The sequence below is a fragment of the Ochotona curzoniae genome, unplaced genomic scaffold (assembly GCF_017591425.1).
Source record: "Ochotona curzoniae isolate NIBS_2020 unplaced genomic scaffold, NIBS_Ocur_1.0 contig_291, whole genome shotgun sequence".
Taxonomy (NCBI): Eukaryota; Metazoa; Chordata; class Mammalia; order Lagomorpha; family Ochotonidae; genus Ochotona; species Ochotona curzoniae.
In genome coordinates, this window is record NW_024465649.1 from 12579833 (window position 1) to 12606229 (window position 26397).

Sequence of the window (26397 nt, forward strand, 5' to 3'; positions counted from 1 at the left end):
GGGGCCGTGCCCGAGGCCGAGGCCCTGAGAGCCGCCAGAGGTGGGCACTGCGCGTGCGTGCCCTCCCGGGGGCGGGTCCCCTGGCTCCTCCCGGCCTCTGGCCTGGGGAAAGCCGCTTGGGCGGGACCGCTCGGGGGCGTGGCCTACGGGAGGGGCGGGGTACCGGGCCGGGAGGAGGGCGTGGCGCGCTCCGGGGACTCGGCGGCGGCGGGAGGCGCGAGGCCGGGGGTGAGGCGGGGGTTGGCGGGGGTGGGGCGCGCGGGAGAGCCGGAGCCTGGCTGTGTGCGCGCCCGCAGCTAACGGGAGGCTCAGGCCGGCGGAGTCGGTGGGGCGGGGTAGGTGGCAGAGCTGCGCTGGGCGAGGCCGGCCGAGGCGCGTGCGGGAGCGGGAGGGCGCGAGCCAGTGCGGGGGCGCTGTGAGGGGACGCGCGGGCCGAGGCGCGCCTGGCGAGCGCCGGGGGACGGAGACGGGCCTCTTGCCGTCCCTGCACCCTGGACTCGCCAGGGCCAGCCCGAGTGGTTAACTCCCAAAAGAGAAAACCAGTTGCAAATCGAAGATAAACAAAAACTATCAAAGTGTAAGAAGTGAGTCACACCGTAACCCATATACTCGTGAATGACTGTGAAAATCGGCACTGGCGCACCCTTGTGTTTCACCTTGCTGGGGCCGGGACTTCAAAAGACCTTAAGAGGAGATTTCGTTGGGGTGGAGGGTGAGATACGTCACGGGGAGACCGTGGGTAACTGTTTTCTCATTTACGTGCATGTCCTCCTGGGGGAAGGGTCTGCGCACTGCAGCTGTAGGAGGGGCTGACCCTTGAGGTCCTACCCCGAGACGTTTCCGTAAAGAAGCACCCCTTTTCAAAAGGGGCCGTAAGATCAATGGCCGGGTTGAGGACGGGATGTCAACGAAGCCCAGAGTCAAGGATGTAAGCTGCAGGACTAATGGCGACCCGAAATGCGTACCCTTGGTAAACAGAGGCCCCGGCGGGTGAGGCCCCGGGATGGAGCCGGACTGCCCTTGGTGAGCTAAAGGGCGGGGTGGGCACCTGCCGGCCTAGTGTTCCCTCAGTCACTCTGGTCACTGCGCCTGCGTCGCCTCTTTCTAATGTATGTAACAAAAGAGCCTTAGAAGCCGATCTCCAAGTTTCTTGTTACTTCATCATTTTGCCTGCTTGGGAAATAAACGAGCCACGTGGGATCTAGCAGGCATGAAATGAATTTTGGGTCAAGGCTTAAGAAGATCAGGAACGGGAATTAATATAGCTGAGGGCTTGGCCGTGCAGTCCTATTCATCCACTGCCATGTTTCTCTGAAATACAGCTAAAACGAAGTTCTGTGGCTAATCACCAGTCCCCAGGTACCCATTCCCAACTGGGTGACTGACTGCTTGCTTTTCCGGCTTGGGACCAGGTGTTGATTGGGGGAGAGGTGCCCTGTGATGGCAGTGTCTCACAATCTTCTGCTACAGTTGGGACTCTATAAACCATTCCAGACAGGGCCAAATGTCCCCTGAGGCAGGAGTTGGGGGCAGTCACCCCCAGACCTGGCCTACGGGATTAAAGTCTCTTGTTTCCAAGCTTGCTGGAAAGAGTTCTTCAGTCCACCTTTCCTAGAATTTGACTTTGCCAGGAAGAACTGCACATGCAGGGCTCCTTTCTTTGCCTAACTCTTCCTGGGTGATTTCCGAGATGGAAAAGATTTAAAGTCTACTTTGCTTAGAAAAAAAAAGTTTCTATATTTATGAAGTCTTCCCCTTTCAATCATATTTGTTGGGTTCAGTTTACCCTCGTGGAACAGTAAAATGTCAAATACTTTTTCCTTCTGTGAGAACTACTCATATTGAAAATTGTAGCCGTGTTTCTCCTTGTTATTTCCTTGAAGCCATCCAATCCCATTTTCTCTTGACTTTCTTCACGTAACGTGTTGACGGATTGTCATGAACATTCTCTCCTGAACAGGCTGGCTGAAACAGTGTCCAACTTCAAACCTTCTGCGCCAAAGAGGGCACTGCATTCTGAGTGGGGATACGACACAGCGTCGGGGTGGATAACATGCGGCACCCTGTTGGGGATAACAGAATCTTAGCACACAGCACGCTGAATTGTTAGCTGCAAGCCTGGTCTCTAAACTTGGCAAGAACCAAGTATTAGTCCCTTGGGTTGTGCTCATCTTTGCACAGTGTCTGACCCCCTGGTTGGTGTCCACAAATTGTTGACAGGGCTGCTGCCTCAATTCTGAAATCCGAGAGAGACATTCCTTTGCCTTGAGGCAGAGCTAGCACATCGATTTTGTGGTCAGCCTGTAGGTTTTGCATATCTAGATGAAGGGGCAGCAAAAAATTTTTTTCTAAAGATTAGGCAGTGAATACTTTTAGGTTTTACAAATCTTTTAGTTGTCCATAGGCACTCATTCTTTTTTTTTTTTTAAGATATATTTGTTTTTATTGGAAAGGCAGATTTACAGAGAAGGAGAGACAAAGAGAAAGAGACCTTCCATCTGCTGGTTCACTCCCCAAATGGCCAGAATGGCCAGAGCTGAGTCAATTCAAAAGCCAGGAGCCAGGTGTTTCTTCCAGGTCTCCCAGGTGGGTACAGAGTCCCAAGGACTTGGGCCATCCTCCCCTGCTTTCCCAAGGCCGTAGGCAGAGAGCTGGATTGGAACTGGAGCTGGAGCTAGAACTGGTGCCCATATGGGATCCCAGTGCTTGCAGACAGAGAATTAACCTGTTGTGACCATGGTGCCAGCCCCTCAACTCACTATAACTGAGAGCAGTCCCAGAAAGCATAAATGATTAGCATGGCCGATGAAAACATTCATGCTCATTAAGATAGAGGAAACATTAATTGAAAACAAATACCAGAAGGACATACACACTGGAGTAACTCAACTTTTTTTTAAAGATTTATTTTTATTATTTTTTCATTGGAAAGGCAGATATACAGAGAGGAGAGACAGAGAGGAAGATCTTCCGTCCAATGATTCACTCCCCAAGTGAGCACAATGGCCAATACTATGCCGATCCGAAGCCAGGAGCCTCTTCCCGGTCTCCCACACGGGTGCACGGGTCCCAAAGCTTTGGGCCGTCCTCGACTGCTTTCCCAGGCCACAGGCAGGGAGCTGGAAGGGAAGTGGGGCTGCCGGGATTAGAACCGGTGCCCATATGGGATCCCGGGCGTGCAAGGCGAGAACCTTAACCACTTGCGCCACCGCGCCAGGGCCCGAGTAACTCAATTTTAAAAGAACAAGTGTATATTATTTATATAGGATACATGCATGGTAAAATATAAAATATATACTCTGGAAGTATTACTTTTTGGCAAAGAAGGGTGCGACCCAGTGAAAGGTTTCTTTTTAAATTTTTTTTTTTAAAGTTTTATTTGAAAATTAATTACAGGGCCTGATGCAATAGCCTAGTGGATAAATCCTTGGCTTACATCCACTGGGATCCCATATGGACTGGTTCATATCCTGCTTGTCCACTTCCCATCCAGCTCTCTGCTTGTGGCCTGGGAAAGCAATTGAGGACGGCCCAAAGCCTTGGGACCCTGCACCCACGTGGAAGACCCAGAAGAGCTCCTGGCTTCAGATTGGCGCAGTACCGGCCATTGTGGTCACTTGGGGAGTGAATCATCGGACGGAAGATCTTTCTCTCTGTCTCTCCTCTTCTCTGTCTGTCTGACTTTACAACAAAAAACAGAAGAAGAACAAGCTCCAGGCTCCTGGCTTTGGATCAGCTCAGTTCTAGCCCTATGTAGCCATTGGGGAATGAATCAACTTTTGGAAGATATCTCTGTCTGTCTCTCTCTCCTTCTCTTTGTAAATCTGCCATTCAAATAAAATTATATAGCTATCTTAAAGATATATTTTAAATATTTAATATTTAAATATATTTTAAAAATAGATATAACTTTTTTAGCTTTGTTTCAAGTCCGTGACCCAAGTGACTGGTGAGAATTCTAAGCTAAGTCAAAGTTACCATTTCTCTTAATCTGATATTTCTGCTCAAAAAATAATGATGATGATAATGTGTCTTTTAAAATGTAAATAGTATTGTTTGACATTTGAATAATGTGTGAATAACAGATCACAATTATCTTTTTATCTTTCAGATTTCTTCAAGGTTTGGAAACATAACTATAAACAACTTTTTAAAATTTGCCCACTGACTCATTTTGCACTGCCTTACAATTACTGCAGACTTTTAATTTTAGAAGTAGAAAAACAGTGGCAGGGTAGTCAAGGAGTTAGTTTATACAGCAGAGCCATGGGAAACAAACCCTCTGGCTTCCTTGGAAGAAGTCGGTTTACTTAGGTAAACATCTTGTTTTTTCTACTGTATGCCAGGCAACAGGCTGTCCCTCGCTCATAGGTGAAGTTCAGAGAATCAGAAAGTTGAGTCTCTACTACTGTTTCAGTTGAGTGTTTTTTAATTTGCAGATTAAAATCGTTACGATGAGAAGAGTTGATCTCTGCTCGAGCTCTGAAGGGGCCGAAGTGGTGTTAGCAACATCCAGTGATGAAAAACACCCACCTGAGAACATCATTGATGGGTAAGAGGCACAGTTTTTGCTCGAGTCTTCATATTAGGTCTGTGTGCTTTACCACTGTCTGCACTGTTAAATCGAGTTTCCTCAATGTTTGGGGAAGTTAATTCCCAGGTAGGATCCCTCCTGGTTCTTTCAGTTGTGAGCATTTAGGATTTTGACCCTTTCCTTTGTAATTTCTTCACTGACCTCTGCTTACATGTACAGATAGGTCTTCAGAAAGGACTGCAAGATAAACCCCCCAAACAACCGCAACTTGATTTTAAGGAAGTGTAAATTCTAATATCTGCTTGTGTTGTAGTCCAGCTTTTTCTTGGCCGTAGGAATAAAAAGTCCCTGTCTTCTTATCTTCCGTGTGTTTCCCTGATGGCCTGAGCAACGTCTCTATGCTGAACGCTTTGTGTCCCGCCATCTTCCTGATCTGCTTGTTTGATAACATTCCAGTTGACACTCTTCACTAAGCTAGGCCTTTTTCTGGGTAGAGATAGAGTATTATTCTCAGACTTTGAATTCCCAGAAAAAGTAGTTAATGAGAAAACTCCTTTTTAGTAGTTCTGGATTATTTTTTTACTCTCTTGAGTTTTCTTATGTGGTATCTGTACAATGACCAAAGTTTGACTAATACAATTATATAATTTTGTGTCTGGGAGGAATTCCAAATTCATCTTACCTGAATCCTTTTTAGTTTTATTGTATTTTAAAATTATTTATGTGAAAGGCAGAGAAAGACACAGAGCTGGAGATCATCCCTCCACTGGCTTACTCCTCAAATGCCTGCAACAACTAGGGCTGTGCTAAGCCAGAGTCAGGCTCCCACCTGGGCAGCAGGACCTTGACCACATAAGCTATCCCCAGCTGCCTCCCAGGGGTGCCTTAGCAGGGAGCTAGAGTTAGAAGTAGAACTGATTTTAGTCAGCATTCTGATATAGGATGCAAGTACCCTAAATTATATCTTTTTATCTTTTTAAGATTTATTTATTTTTATTGGAAAGGCAGATTTACAGAAAGAAGGAGAGACAGAGAGAAAGATCTTCCATCTGCTGGTTCACTCCCGAAGTAACTCAACAACTCAGCAACGGCCAGAGCTGAGCTGATCCAAAGCCAGGAGCCAGGAGCTTCCTCTGGGTCTCTCACACAGTTACTGGGTCCTAAGGCCTCGAGCCTTCCTGTACTGCCCTCCCAGGCCACAAGCAGGGAGCCCAAGGGGAAGTAAAGCAGATGGGACACAAACTGGCACCCATATACAATCCCACACGCACACAAGGTAAGCATTTAGCCACTAAGCTACTGCATAGGGCTCCTGAACTGTATCTTAACCCCTATACACAACACTGTGGCCTAAACTTTATTTTATACTTACGGTAAGAGAGGCAAAGAGAGATTAAATATTAGTTTTAATTATTGAAAAGAGCCAATTGCATATAAATATATTGTAATATGTGATACGTGTGTGCACGTGCACTGACATGAAGTCTGTATTTAAAGTTCTAGAAACCTAACCTCTTTCTTTTAGGCAGGCTGTAACCACCTTTCTGTTATCTACCCTTTTTGCCTTAAATAGCTTTATTTTATCTTGTTCCTGGGCTCTAAGAACTTGAGTAAATACCTCCACTATCGCTATTATATTAATTATTTCTTATTGTGTAATGGTTTTTTTCCCCTAATTTTTAGTGTTTATCTCCTCTCTCAGCTATGAATTTCTGAAAGTTGGAAACTACATCCTGTTCATCTTCAGCTGTACCATATTTTTTTATTTCTTTGAAAGGTGGAGCAACAGACAGTGATAAAGAGAGACATCTCCCATCTGCTGATTCACTGTGCCGGTGCTCACCACAGCCAGAGCTGGGCTGAGTCGGGGGACAGCCACTCCATCCAGCTCTCCCAGGAATGTGAGCCTTCATTTGCTGGCAGTCAGGTCTACACTAGCAGGAAGCTGGATCAGAAACAGAATCGGGATATGAGTCCTGGCACTCAGATGTGGTGCCTCAAGTGCAGCTTAACCCAGTGCACCACGATGCCTACCCCAAAGTATCTTTTTTTTTTTTTAAGATTTATTTGTTTTTATTGCAAAGTCAGTCAGATATACAGAGAGGAGGAAGAGCGACAGAGAGGAACATTTTTCGTGTGATAATTCACTCCCACAATGGCCAGAGCTGAGCTGATCCGAAGCCAGGAGCCTGGAGCTCTCTTGGACACTGAGAGCTGTCTCAGGGCTTTTCCTCAGAAACCAGTGTGAGGATGACCATTCTGTTTCCTCATGAGCCTTCCTCTGTCCTCCAGTGTCTAATATGCTAATGCAAAGAAAAAGAGAGATTCTACACCAGAAGAAATGACTTCTTGGAGTAGGCATTGGGTACGCCACTTGGGATGCCCGCATTCCATTTTGGAATGCAATAGAAAATGACCCACATGAGAGCCAGCAACATGGCATAGCCGACTAAGCCACCACCTCTGATGCTAGCATCTCATATATGCACAAGTTCACGTCCTGGCTGCTCTAGTTCCTGCCAAGTTCCTTACCAATTTGCTTTGGGAAACAGGGAAGGATGGCCCAAGTGCTTGGGTCTCTGCCGTCTGTGTCGGAGATGGGGATAGAGTTGCAGGCTCCTGGTTTTGGCTTAGCTCGGTCCTGGCCAGTGTGGCTACTTGGGGAGGGAGCCAGCAGGTAGTAGATCTCTTTGTCTCTTCCTATGACTCTAACTCTGCCATTCAAATGAATAAAAGAAATCTTTCAAATGTTTAGATAAATTGAAAATCATATAAATATAAGGAAATTGTGAAATATGAAACATAGTTTTTTTTAAAGATTTATTTATTTTTATTGGAAAGGCAGACATATAGAGGAGAGGAGAGACAGAGAGGAAGCTCTTCCATCTGATGGTTCACTCTGTGAGTGTCCGCAACGGCTGGAGCTGAACCAATCCAAAGCCAGGAGCCAGGAGCTCTTGTGGGTCTCCCACGTGGGTGCAGGGTCCCAAGGCTTTGGGCCGTCCTCGACTGCTTTCCCAGGACACAAGCAGGGATTTAGATGGGAAGCAAGGCCGCAGGGATTAGAACCGGTGACCTTATGGAATCATGGCACATGCAAGGAGAAAACTTTAACCACTATTCTATTGCGCCTGGATCAAAACATAGTATTTTTAAAAAACCAAAATTTTGAGTGATAAGACTTGGCTTTTTTTTTTCGTAGTAATATAAAAAAACTATTTATTTATACATAAACTGTGCTATTCACCCTTTGGAGTGTATGGTTTTATGGATTTCAGCATATTTACAGTTATGTACCTATCTTCACAATCTGTTCAGAACATTTTCATCAAACCCAAAGGGAATTCTGCACCCAGTAGTAATCATCCTGTATTTGTGCATCTCCATTGGCCCTAGGCAACCAAGAATCTACTTTCTATTTCTGTAGCTTTCATCCACTCAGACATTTCATGGAAATGGAGCCGTCCATATGTGGGATTTTTTTGTGACTGTCTTCTTTCACTTACATTTTTTTCAAGGTTCATTTAAATTGCAACACATATCAGTACCTCATGCCTTTTTATCCTCAAATAATGTTTCATTTTTGGATATAGCACATCCTATACAAATATTCAGGTTATTTCTGTTTTTTAGTTTCTATAATTATGTGTGTGTATATATATATATATATTTTAGATGTAGTTATTATTTTTATTGGAAGGGCATATTTACAGAGAAGGAGAAACAGAAAATTATCTACCGTCCTCTGGTTCACTCCCCAAGTGGCTGCAATAGCTAGAACTGAGCCAGTCTGAAGCCAGGAGTCTGGAGCATCTTTCAGGTCTCCCACACAGGTACAGGATCCTAAGGCTTTGGGCCATCCTTCCTGCTTTCCCAGGTCACAAGTGGAGATGGGAAGTGGAGCAGCCAGGACACAAACCAGCACCCATATGGGATCCCGAGTGTACAAGGCGAAGATTTTAGCCACTAGGCTGTCATGCCAGGCTCCTAATTATATATATATATATATATATATTTTTTTTTTTTAAGATTTATTTTATTTTTACTGGAAAGGCACATATACAGAGAGGAGAGACAGAGAGGAAGATCTTCCATCCGATGATTCACTCCCCAAGTGAGCGCAACGGTCGATGCTATGCCAATCCGAAGCCAGGAGACTCTTCCGGGTCTCCCTCGCGGGTGCACGGGTCCCAAAGCTTTGGGCCATTCTCGACTGCCTTCCCAGGCCACAGGCAGGGAGCTGGATGGAAAGCGGGGCTGCCAGGATTAGAACTGGTGCCCATATGGGATCCCGGGCGTGCAAGGCGAGGACCTTAACCACTGCGCCACCGCGCCGGGCCCTCCTAATTATATTTTAAAATACCAATTCACAGATTCAAAATTCAGCAACCCCCTTCCTGGATAAATGCTAAAAGACCAAGTACTAATTATTTAATGACAAAGAAAGATAAAGAAAACCTCTAGTTTTTTTCTTTTAATGTTCATGTATTATTTTCATCTACTTGAAAAGCAGGATGCTAAAGACAGAGATTTCTCATTTTCGTTCACAGCCCAAATGCCTTTAATAGGAATGGACCAGACCAAAGCCAGAAACCAGGAATTCCCGCCTCTCCCTTGGGTATCAAGGGCCCAAGCACGTGACCCATGAGCTGTCTTCCAGGATGAACGAATGAAACTAAATCAGAAGCAGAGTAGCTAAAGACAAAGTGACATGCAAATGTGAGGTGCAGGCATCCCAAACAGTGGGTCAGACTGCTGTATTACAAGGGATCCAGAAAAACTTTTTTCTTAAAGATTTGTTTTTGTTGAAAATACATGTTTACTGAGAAAGATCTTCCATCTGCTGGTTTACTCCCCAAATGGCCACAGCAGCTGTAGCTGAACTGATCAGAAGCCAGGAGACTCCTTCAGGTCTCCCATGCCAGTGCAGGATCCCAAGGCCTTGAGCCATCCTCTGCTGCTTTTCCAGGCCATTAGCAGGGAACTGGATTGCCAATAGAGCAGCCAAGACACAAACTGGCACCCATATGGGATGCCCATACTTGCAGGTACAGGATTAACCAGTGGAGCCATCACACTGACCCCTGAAGGATAAGTCATTTGGCACAGTTAAGATGCCACCGGGAAACTCATATCCCAATTTACAGTCCCTGGTGTAAATCCCAGCTCCTCTGCTCCCAGTACTATTTCCTACTAATGCATCCCCTGGGGGTCAGCAGGTGATGGCTTGAGTACTTGGGTCTCTGCACTCATGTGGGGGACCCCAATCCTGGACTATGGTAGGACTATCCTGGGAACTAGGTCAGCAGATGGAAGAGCTTTCTGTCTATCTCGGTGTCTGCCCTTCAAATAATCAAAATTTATAAAATAGCTACAGAAAAAAAAAACGCATACTTGTATACTTGTATACTACGGAACAATAGTTCTAGTGACAGCCAACTTTTCATAAAAACAGTCAGACCCAGAACTCAATGGTAAGGTCTCCTTTAAGTGCTGGCGGGGAAAGGAGAGATAATCTAATTACAACTTAGAATTGTACATCAAGGTAACATATCCTTCATCAACACCTTAGTCACAGCAAATAATAAAAGAAGTTCTATAGGTTGAAGAGGTATAATGCTAATGGAAATTTCAATCTATGAGCAGAAATTAAGCACCCTAAAAACAGTAAATCTTGAAGTAAATATAAAAGACTTTCTCTTTTTTTTTCAATTTTACACAAAATATCAGGCATTGTCAAATTGTGCACACATTTCTAAAAAATATTTTATATATTCATTTGAAAGGTAGGGTTGCAGAGCCCGGTGCAGTGGCCTAGTGGCTAGGGTCCTCGTCTTGCATGCACCAGGGTCCCAGTGGCCCCACTTCTCATCCAGCTCCCTGCTTGTGGCCTGGGAAGGCAGTAGAGGACAGCCCAAAGCTTTGGGACTCTGCACTCAACGTGGGAGACCTGGAAGAGGCTCCTGACTCCTGGCTTCGGATCTGTTCAGCTCTGGTTGTTGCAGCCACTTAGGGGGTGAATCTACAGATGAAAGATCGTTTTTCTCTGTCCCTCCTCCTCTTGTTATCTGACTTTCCAATAAAAAAACAAAATAAATCAAAAGGTAGGGTTGCGGAGAGGGAAGCAATGAGAAAAAGAAAGATCTTTTATCTGCTGATTTACTCCCCGAATGGGCTGGTCTGAAGCCAGGAGCTTAATCGGGTCTCCCACATGGGTTCAAGGGGCAAGTACTTGAGCCATCTTCCATCACTTTCACAGGTATATCAGCAGGGAACAGAATCAGAAATGGAACAGCCAGGACATGAATCAGCACCAGTGTGGGATGTTGGCACTGTAAGCAGAGGCATAGCCTACTGTGCAACAACATCGGCCTCTTTGTTTTGCTTTTCAAAGACAATTTGCAGAAGTTTTACCTTAATATGAACTATTTACTCAGTTCTGCATAGAATAAATAAGCATGAATGATACATTTTTAAAATCTTATTTTAATATTGTTTACATAGTTGAGAAGGAGGCATGCTCATGGGTACTACAGTCCAACCTGACATGACTCGCCCCTAGTCCCAGCACTTGCCAGCCAGTGCTGTGGCCTAGCTCAGCTGGCCTGTACCCATGCATGTATAGCCTAGTCCAGCATGGCCCACCATCAGTCCCAGCTCTCACATCAACAAAAGTAGCAGCCTAGCAAAGGAGTCCCTGAAGTTACTCTATCATGCCCACTCCCAGCCCTGGGTCTTGGCATGTATCAGCAAGTGCTGCAGCCTAATCTGAGATGGCCTGCCCCTAATCCCAGCTCCCACCAGCAGGTGCAGCAACCTAGCCAAGCCTGACCCATCACCAGCCTTGGTCTCCTACCCTCTAGTTTGGCCCATCTAAACCCCTCCATCTCAGCTCTTTTGCCTATCTGCAAGTGCAGTGCCCCAGCCTGTGAAAGACCCCTGAAATCATTCCTTCCTTTTCAAACAAGCCCCCAGCTACTCCCACTCCAGTAGATCCCCAGATCCCTTCCCTGGGCCACCTGGGAGCTGGAGGCATGTCCTGGCTCACAGTTTCCCAACTTCTGCACTTATCTTAAAAAAATAAATAACCAACTCTGCTGGCACACTGGTATAGTTAACACAAATTTGGCATTAATCAGGTCTAGAATGCTACCAGCTTCTGGCTGCTTTTTTCCCAGCAATACAATACTTGCCTAGGTACAGTTGCCTACAGCTGGGGATATATGATACTATTAAAACAACAAAGCAGAAAAATGCCAGTTTGGAAATGAATATGGAGTGTGAGACAGTGTAAGGGAAGGAGGAGGTGATACTGATTTGTTTTCAAGAATAAGAAAAGCTTTTGAAGAGAACCTCATGAACTAAGGTGCAGAAACACAACCCTAAATCACCTGTTTCAGAATTTTAGGTGGCTCAGTGTGGCTACAGTGATGGGAGGTGACACAGTTACAGAAGAGAACATCCACTTTAATGAAGGAACTACATTGTATAGTCATATGCCATACCATATGACTATACTAGATTAATAGGTGTTAAAGGGACACTAAAGGTGTTCCGACAGGAGTAATATTAGTTGTGTCTATGATTTATTTATTTATTTAACAGGCAGAGACAAATCCCATCTACTTATTTTCCAAATGCCTTTTTAAAAAAGATTTATTTATTATTGGAAAGGCAGATATGCATGGAGGAGAGACAGAGAGGAAGATCTTCCACCCGTTGATTCACTCCCCAAGTGACCGCAATGGCCAGTGCTGCACCAATCCGAAGCAGGAGTCAGGAACCTCCTCCAGGTCTCCCATGCAGGTGCAGGGTCCCAAAGCTTTGGGCCGTCCTCGACTGCTTTCCCAGGCCACAAGCAGGGAGCTGGATGGGAAGTGGGGTCAATGGGATTAGAACTGGCACCCATATAAGATCCCTGCGCATTCAAAGCAAGGACTTTAGCTGCTAGACCACACGCCAGGCCTCCAAATGCCTTCTATGGAGAGTGTTTGGCTGGAGCCAAAGTTGGGAGTCAGAAATTCAAACCAGGTCTTTCACGTGGATAAGCAAGAAACCAATTCCTTGGGCCCAGCATGGTAGCCTAGCGGCTGAAGTCCTCACCTTGCATGTGCCAGGATCCCATATGGGTGCCAGTGTGTATCCCGACTGCTCTACAGATCCCTGCTTGTGGCCTGGGAAAGAAGTCTGAGGACAGCCCAAAGCCTTAGGACCCTGCGCCTGTGTGGGAGACTTGGAGGAGACTTCTGGCTTCTGGTTTCAGATCAGCTCAGCTCCATTGTGGCCACTTGTGGAGTAAACCAGCAGATTTCTCTCTGTCTCTTCTCTCTGTAAACCTGACTCTCCAATAAGAAATAAATAAATAAATCTGAAGAAAAAAAGAAAGAAACCAATTACTCAAGCCATCAACATATGCATTAACAGGAAACTAGGTTCAGGAGTCAAGGCAGTAGTTGGATCCAGGTGCTATAGATTTGAATGTGACTGTCTTAACCACCATTCTAAATGCCCAACCATGTTCCTGTGTTTTAGAACACTTGGTTGTAAGGAAGAATTATTCAAGTTACAGAGAGATTACAAGCAGAATTAGCCATTAGAGAGGGTTACAAGAAGCAGTTGTTGGGCCCGGCACAAAGACTCACTGACTAAATGCTTGCCTTGTGTGTGCTAGGATCCCACGTGGGCACCAGTTCATATCTTGGCTGCTCCACTTCCAATCCAGCTCCCTACTTGTGACCTGGGAGGGCAGTAGAGGATGGCTTGGAACCTTGGGACCCTGCACCCACAAGGAAAACTTGGAAGAAGCTCCTGATTCCTGGCTCCAGTCTTCAAATAGACTCAGCTCCTACTGTTGCAGCCACTTTGGGGGTGAACTGGCAGATGGAAGGTTTTTCCCTCTTTCTCTCCTCTCCTTCTTTCTGTAAATATGCCTTTAGAAGAAAAAAAAAGTAGTTGTTTTGATTTTTGTAAAATGTTTACTGATTTTTTTTAAAAAGATATATTTGATTTTCTCAAAGAAACACTTAAATATATTTGAAAGATATACTTACAAAAAGAGAAAGACCGGGCTCGGCATGGTGACGCAGTGGTTAAGGTCCTCGCCTTGCACGCCCGGGATCCCATATGGGCACCGGTTCTATCCCAGCTGCCCTGCATCCCATCCAGCTCCCTGCCTGTGGCCCGGGAAAGCAGTCGAGGATGGCCCAAAGCTTTGGGACCCTGCACCCGCGTGGGAGACCCGGAAGAGGCTCCTGGCTTTGGATCGGCATAGCATTGGCCATTGCGCTCACTTGGGGAGTGAATCATTGGACAGAAGATCTTCCTCTCTGTCTCTCCTCTCTGTATATCTGCCTTTCCAATAAAAAAATAATAAAAATTAAAAAAAAAAAAAGAGAGAAAGACCTTCCATCCACTGGATCACATTGGAAGTCAGGAACCTGGACCTCCATCCGGGTCTCCCATATAGGTGGCATGGGCCCAATCACGTGAGCTGTCTTCCATTTCCAGGAACTTGATCGGAAGCAGAGTAATGGGGACTTGAACCAGCACTCTTATGGCATGTAGATGTTACATAATGCCAGCCGTGTTGTTTATTTTTTTTAAGTACTTGTTCATGGCCTGGCATAATGGCTCAGTTAGCTAATGTTTTTGTCTTGCAAGGACCCAGATCACATATGGGTGCCAGTTCATGTCCCAGCTGCTCCACTTCCCATCAAACTCCTTGCTTGTGGCCTGGGAAAGCTGTAGAGGATGACCCAAAGCCTTGGGACCCTGCACTGACATGGGAGGTCTAAAAAAAGCTCCTGGCTCCTGGCTTCAGATGAGTTCAACCCTGGCCATTGTGGCCGCTTAAAGTAATGCCACCTGGAAATGAACCAGCGGATGGAAGATCTTTCTTTCTGTCTGTCCTTCTTTCTGTAAATCTCATCTTCCTTTCCAATAAAAACAGATAAGTCTTTAAAAAAGATCTAGAAAAAAAGTACTTTTGTTACAATTATCCACGTCTCTTTGTCTGTTCCTCTTCCTTTAATAGGAATCCAGAAACCTTTTGGACCACCACAGGAATGTTTCCTCAGGAGTTCATTATTTATTTTCACAAACATGTAAGGATTGAAAAGCTTGTCATCCAGAGTTACTTAGGTGAGCAAATTGCATGTTCGGTTTCATCCATCCTTAAGTATTTGTGTAGGCCTAGAGCACACATGTGAACTCGTGGCAGGACAGTAATTGTTCTTTTCAGCTTAGAAGCCAGTGAGGTTGCTGGGGTGGGAAGGCGCAGATTAGGACACAACTGCCTTGGACCCAGCAGCCCCTCTGAAACTGTGGAGCTGAAGCACTTCTGAAGTACATAATCGTTTCCATGCCATGTACTCTCTAAAGTCTTTGGCCAAAGGTCCTGTTCTGAACATAAGAAGTGATCCTGCCGGGGTGCTAGCTTCTGTGACATCTTCATATTCTAGACACATCCAGTCTTGGGTCCTCTTGTCAGACTCTTGCTGAAAATATGACAACCCTAACAAGTCCCAGTGATACTTTTGGATTCTTTTTAATGACCAGTGGCATCTCCTTGAGGAAGAGAATCTCCCACTGAACCCTGTTCTAACTCTGTCTGTGTTTATTGAAGGATAAAACGGAGCAAACAAATCATGGCAGGAAACAGAATATATTCCAGCTGGTTCAGAAGAGGCTTTATTGATGAAACACTTAGAAAATGATGGCCTGAGTTAGAGGGAACACACAACTGATAATGAGAGCCTCAGCAACTGGCCACAGCAGGAAGCCATGAACACTCCTAGGACCAGGGAAGGAAGTGGTGATAGCGGAGCCCAGTGAGCTTGGGCCTTCTGCCCAGCAGAGGCTGTCACTGTGAAGGGACAAGGTACCATCAAGGACATGGCACTGGAGTAGGAGGGAGTGGCAGTATACCAGTCCACTGCCTTGCGGCCTGCCTTCCATTGTTGGGTCCACACTGCAGCCCCTAGGTGTGCTCAGGCTTCTGCAGTCCACCGGGCTCAGGCCCTCAGGACAGAGGAGAGGAATAGATCTGGTACGGTGTGGACTAGGTCAGGAGCAGCGGAGAAAGAAAAAAATACAGAAGAAAGATGACTGATACGTCTCCTCTGTCATTCCCTGAAGAGACTCTGGAGCCAGTTGGCCCTGAGGGTTGGATTCTCATTCTGTAACACTGGCTCCATGCCATTGGACACCAGCCTGGCTTTCCTCAGCCTGTTTCCTCATCAAGAAAATCAGTTACTGACACCTTTCTCCAAGAGTATACTCACCAGTGAATGAACAAATAAACAAATATGCCAGATTTGCAGTGAGTTCTCCTAGTTTGCAATAAGACCACATAATCGTGGTACAAGTACTACTTTATTTAAAAAAAATGGTGATACCAAATTCAACTATTTCTGTAGTATGTAATTGTAAGCATTGGTAAGATTAGTTACACAGGAATATATTTTGCCATAGAGATTTATAGAAACACACAATGAATAACTTCCAGAATGTGTGTTTCTTTTTTTCCCCCAGAACATCGTGTTCTTAATCCCAGTGCTGTGTAGACCCACCAGTGTATGACAATGTCAGGCAGAGAGAAAAAGAAACACGGAGGCACAGCGTAAATTCAAGTAGGCAAGTTATCTTTTACATCCTGTGTTTGTTTATACTGTCAGTGCGGACCCTGAGGATCGAGAAGAGCACGTCTAAGGAGCCGGTAGATTTCGAGCAGTGGATTGAAAAAGGTATGTGCACATGGCCTTGTGGTTGTGCTGGGCACAGAGATTTTTTGCCCTTTGATTCTGCACTTCCTGCCTGGCTTACATTTTGTGAAAAACAATAACTTGAATGATTCCTTGACATATTTAGGTAGGATCTAGAAACATGCAGATTTGGATATTTGCCTGCTTCTGCACCTACTAGCTATATAACCGTTGACATATTATTTAATCTCTCTGAATTTCAAAATGCTTATCTAAAACATGGAAATAACACCTACCTTGTCTTGTATACTTTTAGAGACTCCCCCTTTACTCATTCCAACAGAGACGTGACCTTAACTACATATTAGCCCCTCTGACTGTCACACCACAACGCCATCCACAGATTTCCAAAGTTGTGCTCTGCTCGTTTTGTTTCTGATTCTCATCATAAAACTTGCCAGCAGCAGATAACATCGCATGCTTCAGCCTGGCTTTACTGCCTTGGAATTGCCTCTGCCAAAAAAACCAGCCTACCATCATTTTTAAAAGATTGATCTATTTATTCTTATTTAAAAGGCAAATTTACAGAGAAAAGGAGAGACAAGGAGAAGATCTTCCATCTGCTGGCTCACTCCCCAAATGGCTACAACAGCCAGAGCTTTACTGGTCTGAAGCCAGGAGCTTTATCTGGGTCTCCCATGTAGATACAAGTGCCTAAGCATTTGCACCGTTGTTCACAGCTTTCTCAGGTACATTAGCAAGGACCTGGATTGGAAGTGGAGCAGCTAGGACTCAAACTGGTACCCATATGGGATGGCAACTTGCAGCTGGTGGCGTTACCCATTATGTCACAGTGCTGGCCTTGCATTACCCACATTTACCAGCATTCTAGTCTTCTAAGTGCTTACCAGAATTTCCTGTAACACTCTATCTAGAGTATATGTTGTTGTTTTTCTAGCCTTCTCCAAACTCTTCCATAAACTGATTTCAAAGATTCCTGGACTTCTTCATGTACAGTTTCTGTGTTTGTCCACTTTTTGGTGTTATAACTAAGATGTCTATGGTCCTAGACAGTCAGTGATCCTGTGTATGCCACTGTGGCCTCAGTAGGGTTCTTGCTTTTGTGAGAGATAGAAGTCAGTCCTGAGCCAACAAAGTGGAAGCAAGAGGCTTTCATCGAAGAGAACAGCAAAGAACAACAGGCTTCCTTACAGAGTAGCCCACTGTGTTTCTATTAAGGGAAACAGGCGCAACAGGGGCAATTGCTGCCTCAGCTCTTGTCTCACATTAAAGAAGGACTTCCATGTGGACAAATCAGTGTGCAAAGTGAGATTTATTAAAGAGAGAAACCTCCTATGGCTGCAATCAGAAAGGGAGCTCCAAGAGAGGAAAAGCCAAGTAAATGCTCAAAGTAGGCTCTTTCGAGGACAGTTTGCTTAGGATAAAACCAAAAAGGCAACAGAGAAATTGGACAGATAGCTTCTTCCTGTTCTCATACTAAGACTGGAAACTTTGAAGGGGAGGATCACTACTTCCTTGCCATTCTTCTTTTTTTTTTTTAATTTCATTATTTTTATTGGAAATGCAGATATACAGAGAGGAGGAGAAACAGAGAGGAAGATCTTCCATCCGATGGTTTACTCTCCAAGTGACCACAATGGCTGGAGCTGAGCCAATCCAAAGCCAGGAGCCAGGAATTTCTTCTGGGTCTCCCACACAGGTGCAGGGTCCCAAGGCTTTGGGCCATCCTTGACTACTTTCCTAGGCCACAAGCAAAGAGCTGGATGGGAAGTGGAGCAGCCAGGACATGAACTGACACCCATTTGGGATCCCCGAGTGGGCAAGGTGAGGGCTTTAGCCACTAGGCTACTGTGCTGAGCCTAAGTTCTATACATTTAAGGGGACCCCCCTCTTTCTGTAAATCTGCCTTTCCAATAAAAATAAAGAAATCTTTTAAAAATATATATTAAAGAAAAAAATTTTAGTAGCAGTGGCATTGTCACATAGCAGTCTAGGTTGCAACTCTGGTATCCCATATAGGGGAACTGTTCTTCCAGTCCAGCTCCCTGCCAATGCTCCTGCCAATAGAAGATGGCCCTGCCACCATGGTTTGAGACCAGCCTGGAGTTTTTGGCACCTGGCTTCAGCTTTGACTATCACTGCCTGTTGAAGCCATTTGGGAATGAACCAGCAGATGAAAGATTTGCCTCGTTCTCTGTTGTTCTTTTTTTCAAATAAATAATTCTTTAAAATATTTTAGCAGGCCCCAGCACAGCAGCCTAGTGGCTAAAGTCTTCACCTTGCACATGCCAGGATCCTATGTGGGTGCAGTTCTAATCCTAGCAGCCCCACTTCCCATCCAGCTCCCTGCTTATGGCCTGGGAAAGCAGTTGAGGATGACTCAAACCCCAGGGACCCTGCACCCATGTGGGAAACCTGGAACAGGCTCCAGGCCCCTGCTTCAGATCATCTCAGTTCTGGCTGTTGCAGCCACTTATGGAATGAATTAACAGATGGAAGATCTTCTCTGTCTCTCCTCCTCTCTGTATAGCTGACTTTTAAATAAAATGGATTAAAATATTTTAGCAGGGCCCGGCGTGGTGGCGCAGTGGTTAAGGTCCTCGCCTTGCACTCCCGGGATCCCATATGGGCGCCGGTTCTATCCCGGTAGCCCCGCTTCCCATCCAGCTCCCTGTCTGTGGCCCGGGAAAGCAGTCAAGGACGGCCCAAGGCTTTGGGACCCTGCACCCGCGTGGGAGACCCGGAAGAGGCTCCTGGCTTCGGATCGGCATAGCATCGGCCGTTGCGCTCACTTGGGGAGTGAATCATTGGACGGAAGATCTTCCTCTCTGTCTCTCCTCTCTGTATATCTGCCTTTCCAATAAAAAAATAATAAAAATAAATCTTTAAAAAAATATATTTTAGCAAAAAAAAAAAAAAAGAAAACATCTATGATGAAAGGTTAGCGATTATCCATTCTAGCTGATGGGAAAATATAGTAGTCACTCTGTTCTCTCTTATATATCTTAGTTTTTCCTAACTAAAACAGGAAAAGTAAGGAAATAAAAGAGGTTTTTAGGCTGATTTATGTGCACATGAGGCGATTACCTATGATGCCAGCATCCTGCAGGAGCGCCTGGTCATGTCCCTGTTGCTCCACTTCTGATCCTTCTCCCTGCTAATGTGCTTGGCAAAGCAGTGGAAGATGGCCCAAGTGCTTACACCCCTATCTCCTTATTGGACACCTGTAACAACCTCCTGGTTCCTGGCCTGACTTTGTCCTGGCCCAGCCCTTGCAGTTGTGGCCTTTTGAAGAGTAAATTGAAAGGTGGAAGATCTCTTTCCAGGGATGTGGCGGGAGCAAGGTCCCGAACTCAGACTTCGGATTTCCTCCAGTCTCAACACGACTTCTGAGTTCCACCACCCCTTCAGACTCCTCAATAATGTGTTTGCACCTCAAAAAAAAAAAAAGGTGGAAGATCTCTGGTCTCTGCCTCTCTTTTTTTGTAACTCTGCCTTTCAAATAAAGAAAAAATTTTAAAAAGGTTATTATTTACTCCTGGTGGAGAAGTTTTGTAAGAACAAAAATGTTAGCATAACTTGACTTACTACCTATTTCAATAGGGAATGGCATTTATATGAATATAACCATCAAGTATTGATTTCAAAATTGAGAGGATAAAACCAGGGAGAAGTTACAGAAGGAGAAGGAAAGGAGGACTGGGTTAGGAAACGTGCTTTCATCTATCACAGTATAAAGCCAGTAAAAAGTTGGTAAATGAAAGAAAGCCAAGCATATGGTTCTAGGGGAACAGGTGCAAGAGTTGCAGTCTTCCCACTGGGGAAAAGTGTGTAGGAGAGAGGTGATACAGGGTCATTGTTCTTCAGGATCTCCCGAGAGGGTTAAGAAACAGAAGCTTGCTTCCTCCAGAGACGGCTTTCTGTACTATGGCTTTTACAATTTCAAGTAATGCTAATGTCTAGTAATGTCAATAGTTGTATCTGTTTCTAGAATGTTTGCTATTAACTCATGATCAAATAAATTAATCTGTCCCACAATTACCTAAGTCAAGGTTTTTAAAATTTGAATGCCAAGAGGCTGGTATGCACCTGCAATGCCAGCATTCCATATAAGTACTGGTTCAGGTCCCAACTACCCTACTTCTTATCCAATTCCCTGCCAGATGTCCCAAGTGCTTGGGACCCTGCTCCCCATGTGGGAGACACAGATAAAGCTCCTGGCTCCTGGCTTCATCCTGGCCCACCACTGATGGAAGATCTCTGGCTCTCTGTCTCACTCTGTAACTCTGACTTTCAAAATAAATAAATCTTTAAAAAAATAAAGACTTGAATGTCAGGAAGGGTTACTTTTATGGGGCACAGATTTCTGCATCATAGTGAAAATACAATGTGAGACTCTGAGCTCTCATGGCCACTCACAGGAATGACAGAAGACTCTTGTCAGGCCTCCTTGTTGCCAGCTAGAGCCAACAAATGGATGCTCATGGTTTAAAACATTCTTAATTTATGTTTCTTAAATATAATTCACATTTACATTTCATTTTGCTAATATTTATGAGTATTTAAGAGCTTATAAAAATTTGTCTTTTTTTTTACCTTTTAGATAAACTCTGATTTTATATGAAATTTGATACACCCCCCAACACTGATAATTCCTTTAAGTCAGGTATTAACCTACTGTTTGCCAAGTCATGTTTTGCTGAACATACATCTCAGTAGCCTTCCTTTTTGTATTTTAGACCTTTACTCATGTCTATTAAATTTATGTTTTAGACTTAGCACACACGGAGGGACAACTTCAAAATGAAGAAATTGTGGTAAGTAAATACTCTATGTTAAGGCAAATATGAGCTTTGACTATCAGCACTAGGTGTTTGCGGCTGATCTCTGTCCACACAAGCTGAAGGATTAGCAGATAGCCTGTGTTCTCACAGGTTCTGATGGTGGTTCTGGCGGTGGTTCTCCGTGGTGTTATGAACATGAGGTATTCTTATGTAGACCCTTACCCATCAGAAAGCTGACAGTAAGGAAGCAACAGAATTCACTCATTTGGTTGTATCATGTTCTGCTCATTCATTTCTGTTGAAATCTGTGCTTTGCTTTATCTCACTTGCTCCCATAGACCGTTTGGAACAGAAATTTAAAGAGAGCGAGATGTCAGACTAGGATGCTCATGTAAGCGTGAAAGGACAAGGGCAATTCAGATAGGGGAACTGGAGCATGGGATCAGCAATAAAGGAGTTGCAGCGAGAGGCAGTGGAAAGGGCACAAGGGGTTTTCGACAGCATTCCATCGGGCTCTGCCTGTCAAGCAGATGAATGCCCGCTGATGGGGAAGCTGCTGCTTCATCAGGAGTTCCCATGTCCCCAGGGGCTCGCCAGGCGCTGCTTTCAGAGCAGCACAAATAGGAGAACAATCTCAGGTGCGCTTCTGTGGGTGCCAGGGTTGGTCTCACCAAGGGCCCAGTGCTTGTAGGGAGTTTACTTCCCCTTGCTTGGTTCCCTTCTCTCCCACCACAGTTTGCCCAGGCAATGAGGAGGCCAATGGCAGTCCAGAGATAGGACTTCTTGTCTGCACACACTGAGTTGTGATGAGGAAGCCTTCACTTGGCTTGCTAACTTGCTTTCAGGATTCGCAGGCGCTTAGGAAGTCTCCCTGGGGAAACCCTGCCGAGGGAGCAGAAGCTGGCAACATGCCGCAGCAGCCTTGCCTGTGCTTGTGTTTTTCTGCCTTCGGACTACGTGCATTGCACACCTGCAACACCCCACATGGACAACCAGATAATGGTTTTTTTGCCAGAGTCCAGCTCCAGCCGAGTTCGGAGCTCGAGAAGAGTATGTGGAGTAGGCATAGAGAGAAAAGACATGGACCACGACGATTTCATGATCATAATAGACAATGCAAGAAAGCTGTCCTCTTTATTTATACAGAAGCAGTCACAAGCTCTGGTACAGACTTTTTACGTCATGATCAAGTGGGTGTTTCCAAAGATAATTCTGCTGTTTATTTCACCTTAAAGCAGGATATAATCCATCCTGACCCTGTTGTCAGGAAGTTCTCGATAGAAGTGCATATCAATCAGTAACACATTCCTGCTACAATCCTCATTCTGCAACTTCATCTTGAATCAGTTAAGGGAGGAAATGCATCACAGAAGGAGGGACCTAAAGATGAAGGATGGTCAATGGGGGCAGCAGAGACAGAGGCAGAGACAGCATGAATTTTAAAAGGCACTGTTGCAACATTAACTTCTATGCTGATGTTGATAGCAAAAACCAACTCTGCAGCTGGCAAACAATGCCTGAATAGATTACAGAATTCTCAGTGGGGTGGTCCGGTGTCTGCGCAAAAGGAGGTGAAACTGCCTTCAGGTGGTTGCAGAGACATCCTCTGGGCCCTGCCATGCAGAGGAAAATTCCTCCCAACTTTGCCTGCAGGGGAACAGTTCTCCACACACTTTCCTGTCCTCCACACCCACTGCACGGACCCTAGCAGGTTTTTTAAAAATCATTTTATTTTGACAATCTTTACATAATTGATAAAGGGCACAAAGGGTCAAGGGCTACAGGAAAGTGGGTAAGACCATTGTTTCCACGTTATTATTATTATTTCTGTATCTGGGGTAAAAGGGGGAGATAAAGGGAGAAGCCTCACCCCGCTTCCCACCTATCCCAGGTCCCCTGTGTGGGACATGCTCTGAGAGCATTGCTCAAGAGGTTTTGATAGTTCAACAGTTCTGAATTGCTGCCAATCTTGCCATTCCAAGCACGATGAAGTCTTGGAGAGACTGACTGACTTGGAATATACTGACTGACATAGTCCACCTTAGAGTCTCCGTTTGCCCAGATTTTCACTGCCAACTCTTTGCTAGGGTAGATGATCGATTTGTTCTGTCCTCTGTCCTCTGTTGTGGTACCAGGTATCCTCTGCAGGTTCCGATGGTCTGCCATATCCTCCATGTGTACCTGGATATGCTGTTCACTGCTCTGTCTGAACCTCTGAGGAGGCTCAGCTTTGACACTTGCACTCCATAGTCAGACCATGAAATCTGCACTTCTCTTCGTGGTTGGGGTTCTGAGATCAACAGTTCAATTGGAGGGATCCCCAAAGAAACTTCATCTGAGGTGATCCCAGACCTGATTTTTTGTGTGTATGCCAGTATAGGGTCCGACATAGTCCATTGCCTCAATCAACTTATGCATATGCTGGTAGTTGCAATTGCTAGGTCAGTTTTATTTTCACCCCTGTCTTCTACACAAACCAATGAGTATTGCAGTCCAGTCTGATTCTGCTCATTACACACTCAGCCCTCACACAAACCAGTGGGAACTACAGCCTAGTCGGAGCGACCCACAATAACCCCCACCAGGTCCGCCCCCTGCCCTGGTTCCCGTGCTTGCCAGTATGTACAGCAGACTGTCCAGTCTGTCCCATATCAATTCAGCTGTCATACAAGTCAATGCACATTGAAGCCTAGTTCAACCCAACCAGCCCAACTATACAGCCCACACACATGCTATTGGGTGCCCTTCTGTCTAGCTACTACTGCCCCAGTCCTGGTTTTCATGTTCTCCAGTGGGAATGATAACCCCAGAGGGAGATGCCCATTATTTCCCTACATGGTCCACTCCCACATCATGGACTCTCCAGGTAGTTCTACAGTTTAACTTGACAGAATTAGCCTCCAGTGTTAGCATCTGCCAGCTGGTGCTGCGACAAAGCCCAACCAACCTTCACCTACTCTGATTTATGCTTGTACCAGTAGGAGCAGCCTGGCTTTTCCCTGATCTAGCTCACATGAGGCCCACAGGTGTTGTAGCCCTGCCTGGTCTGGTCTGCCCCCATCCCAGCTCATGCTCTCCAGTAGGAATGGCAGTCCAGCAGGGGAGCCCTCCACTTCCCCCTACTTGCCCATGGGCACCATCACCATGCAGTGAGAGTCCTGGCTGTTGGGAGGCCAGAAGAAGATTTCTCCCCTCATGGTGAGTACGCCATTGGTGTTATGACTCTTCCTAATGTGACCCATCCCCTGTTCTGACACTCAGAACAGACATGCCCTCAGCCATAGCTTTCATGCAGGCTGGCGTGTGATGCTGTGCATGTGATGTTGTGTCAGGACTCCCATATGGGCTGGTGAATCAGTCTGACCCAAACAGATCTTATGGACTCTCCCCTCCAAACGACCAGTTCTCAGTCCCCAAGCTTGCCAGCAATTTCAGTGACCCCCATTGCCGAAGTCCCTAGATTCATCCCTTACCTACACTCACATTGGCCTTATCCATGGATGTCTCTAGGGAACAATTACATACCCATACATCCTAGAGGTCGCCGCCAGGTGGCCAGCAGGAGGAGATTCACACCACTTAGTACACTGGCCGCCCAAAAGCTGAGGATTCACACACCACGTGGCGATGGTATCCATGGCAGAAGTCCCAAACACTGAGTCCAACCTGACTCAGGTAACCTTCACAGCTGCCATGCTGCTGAGGGCTCCTTTTTTCCCCAACCCCACAGACGAACAGCCACCCCCTAGGTTCCTCCTGCCACAAGTTGGCCGCAGGGCAGGGCAGGGCCAGAGACCTAATCCCATTCCCGAGATTCCCTCATGGAGTACTCACCATAGGGAGAGAAATCTCTCAGGCCCCCTAGGTTCCTCCTGCCACAAGATCTGCGTAGCGTTTTAAACTCAATGTTCTGTCACAAGCTTCCTGATTGTAGAATCAAGATCACATTTACCCCCAACTATAGGCAACTGACTATGTTGCTTTGTACCTAGTACACTGCTGGGAGGAAAGCAGCTAATAGCTAGTGGGAATCCTGAGCCTGGTTAATGCCAAATTTGTGTTAACTATACCAGTGTTCCAGCATAGTTGCTTATTTTATATATATGTTGGGGGCAGACATTGGCATGCCAATAGGATCTGGAGACCCATGCATGAGGTTGCATGGGCCCTGGGTAGGCAGGCAGGGCCCAAGGCTGCCACAGCATACTACCAGAGGGCTGTGCTTGGTGATTTGCATGCTAGCAGACATGGGAGGCTGTGGATTGCTTAGGGAAGCAGGTCTGGAAATGTGGGAAGGGATGACTGCTTAGGGAGAATGTGACAGGTGAGTGACTTCTGGGGGCTTCCACCAACCAGGCTACTGCAGTTGCAAGTAAACAAGGAGGCTGAGACTGGGTGGGTGGTTTAGAGACAGGAAATTGGAGGGCCTTTTGAGGCCAAACCAATATACCTGCATGATGAACCAAGGACACAGCTTACCATAAAAAAATGCTTTAGGACAGTTTATAAGAACTAATTGTAGATGCACAGTTGTAGTTTGCAGCTCTACCTGGGTTGGCTTAGCTTCTGGAGATCACAAGCCTGGAATATTAATGTTCATGCTGCCAGCATGTCTGCTCACAGCTCCTCACAGCTCGTCCATGGTTACCTAGCATCACTGACAGCATTCCTATTGTTTTCTCCCCACAGGTGCACGATGGCTCTGCAACCTACTTGAGATTCATTATTCTCTCAGCCTTTGATCATTTTGCATCAGTGCATAGCATTTCCGCAGAGGGAATCGCCATCTCCAATCTTGCTTAGTTGCTGAAGCAAAAAGTTCTGACGATATTTAAACCCAAAGATGTCCCTGAGAAGCTCTATTAAAAGGATTCATATCAATGGTGTCTCAATACTTGTCAAGATGTCCCCACTCCTGGGCCCAGCATGAATGGCTCAATAGCTAAATCCTCACCTTGCATGTGCCAGGATCACATATGGGTGCCAGTTCATGTCCTGGCTGCCCCACTTCCCTTCCAGCTCCCTGCTTGTGGCCTGGGAAAGCAGTCAAGAACAACCCAAAACCTTGAGACCCTGCACCCACGTTGGAGATCCAGAAGAGGCTCCTGGCTTTGAATCAGCTCATTTGGCCATTGCAGCAGCTTGGAGAGTGAATCAGCGCTTGGAAGATCTTTGTCTCTCCCTCTCTCTGTAAATCTGCCTTTCCAATAAAATAAATAAATAAATCTTAAAATAAATAAATTCATGCTTCTCCCCATTTTTGACCCTTCCAAGGGCAAGTTCTCCCTAGAAGAACTCTAGAGTTTACCTTGAGGGAGAGCAAAAGAAGAAAATCAGTGTAGAGGGAGGATCAAAC

At 45.7% G+C, this 26397-nt stretch overlaps 1 protein-coding gene across 3 annotated transcripts; it reads left to right on the plus strand.

The window, feature by feature from the left end:
* The first annotated feature begins 184 nt into the window (after nucleotides 1-184).
* HSPB11 (heat shock protein family B (small) member 11) lies at nucleotides 185-25922 on the plus strand. 3 transcript variants are annotated; one of them, XM_040978659.1, is made up of 6 exons: nucleotides 185-228; nucleotides 4440-4552; nucleotides 14568-14674; nucleotides 16210-16278; nucleotides 21031-21074; nucleotides 25731-25922. In XM_040978659.1, the coding sequence occupies exons 2-6, from the start codon at nucleotides 4455-4457 to the stop codon at nucleotides 25842-25844; spliced, it is 432 nt and encodes a 143-aa protein (XP_040834593.1). In that variant the 5' UTR covers nucleotides 185-228; nucleotides 4440-4454; the 3' UTR covers nucleotides 25845-25922. The 3 variants fall into 3 exon arrangements, with proteins under 3 accessions (XP_040834593.1, XP_040834594.1, XP_040834595.1); XM_040978660.1 differs by lacking the exon at nucleotides 185-228 and adding an exon at nucleotides 434-712; XM_040978661.1 differs by lacking the exon at nucleotides 185-228 and adding an exon at nucleotides 4093-4314.
* The last annotated feature ends 475 nt before the right edge of the window (nucleotides 25923-26397 follow it).

Coding starts and splice junctions, on each gene's coding strand:
- HSPB11 (XM_040978659.1), top strand. CDS start 4,455: ATGAGAAGAGTTGATCTCTGCTCGAGCTCTGAAGGGGCCGAAGTGGTG. Junction 14,675..16,209: donor TGTCATCCAGAGTTACTTAG/GTGAGCAAATTG, acceptor TTATACTGTCAG/TGCGGACCCTGAGGATCGAG. Junction 16,279..21,030: donor CGAGCAGTGGATTGAAAAAG/GTATGTGCACAT, acceptor TTTATGTTTTAG/ACTTAGCACACACGGAGGGA.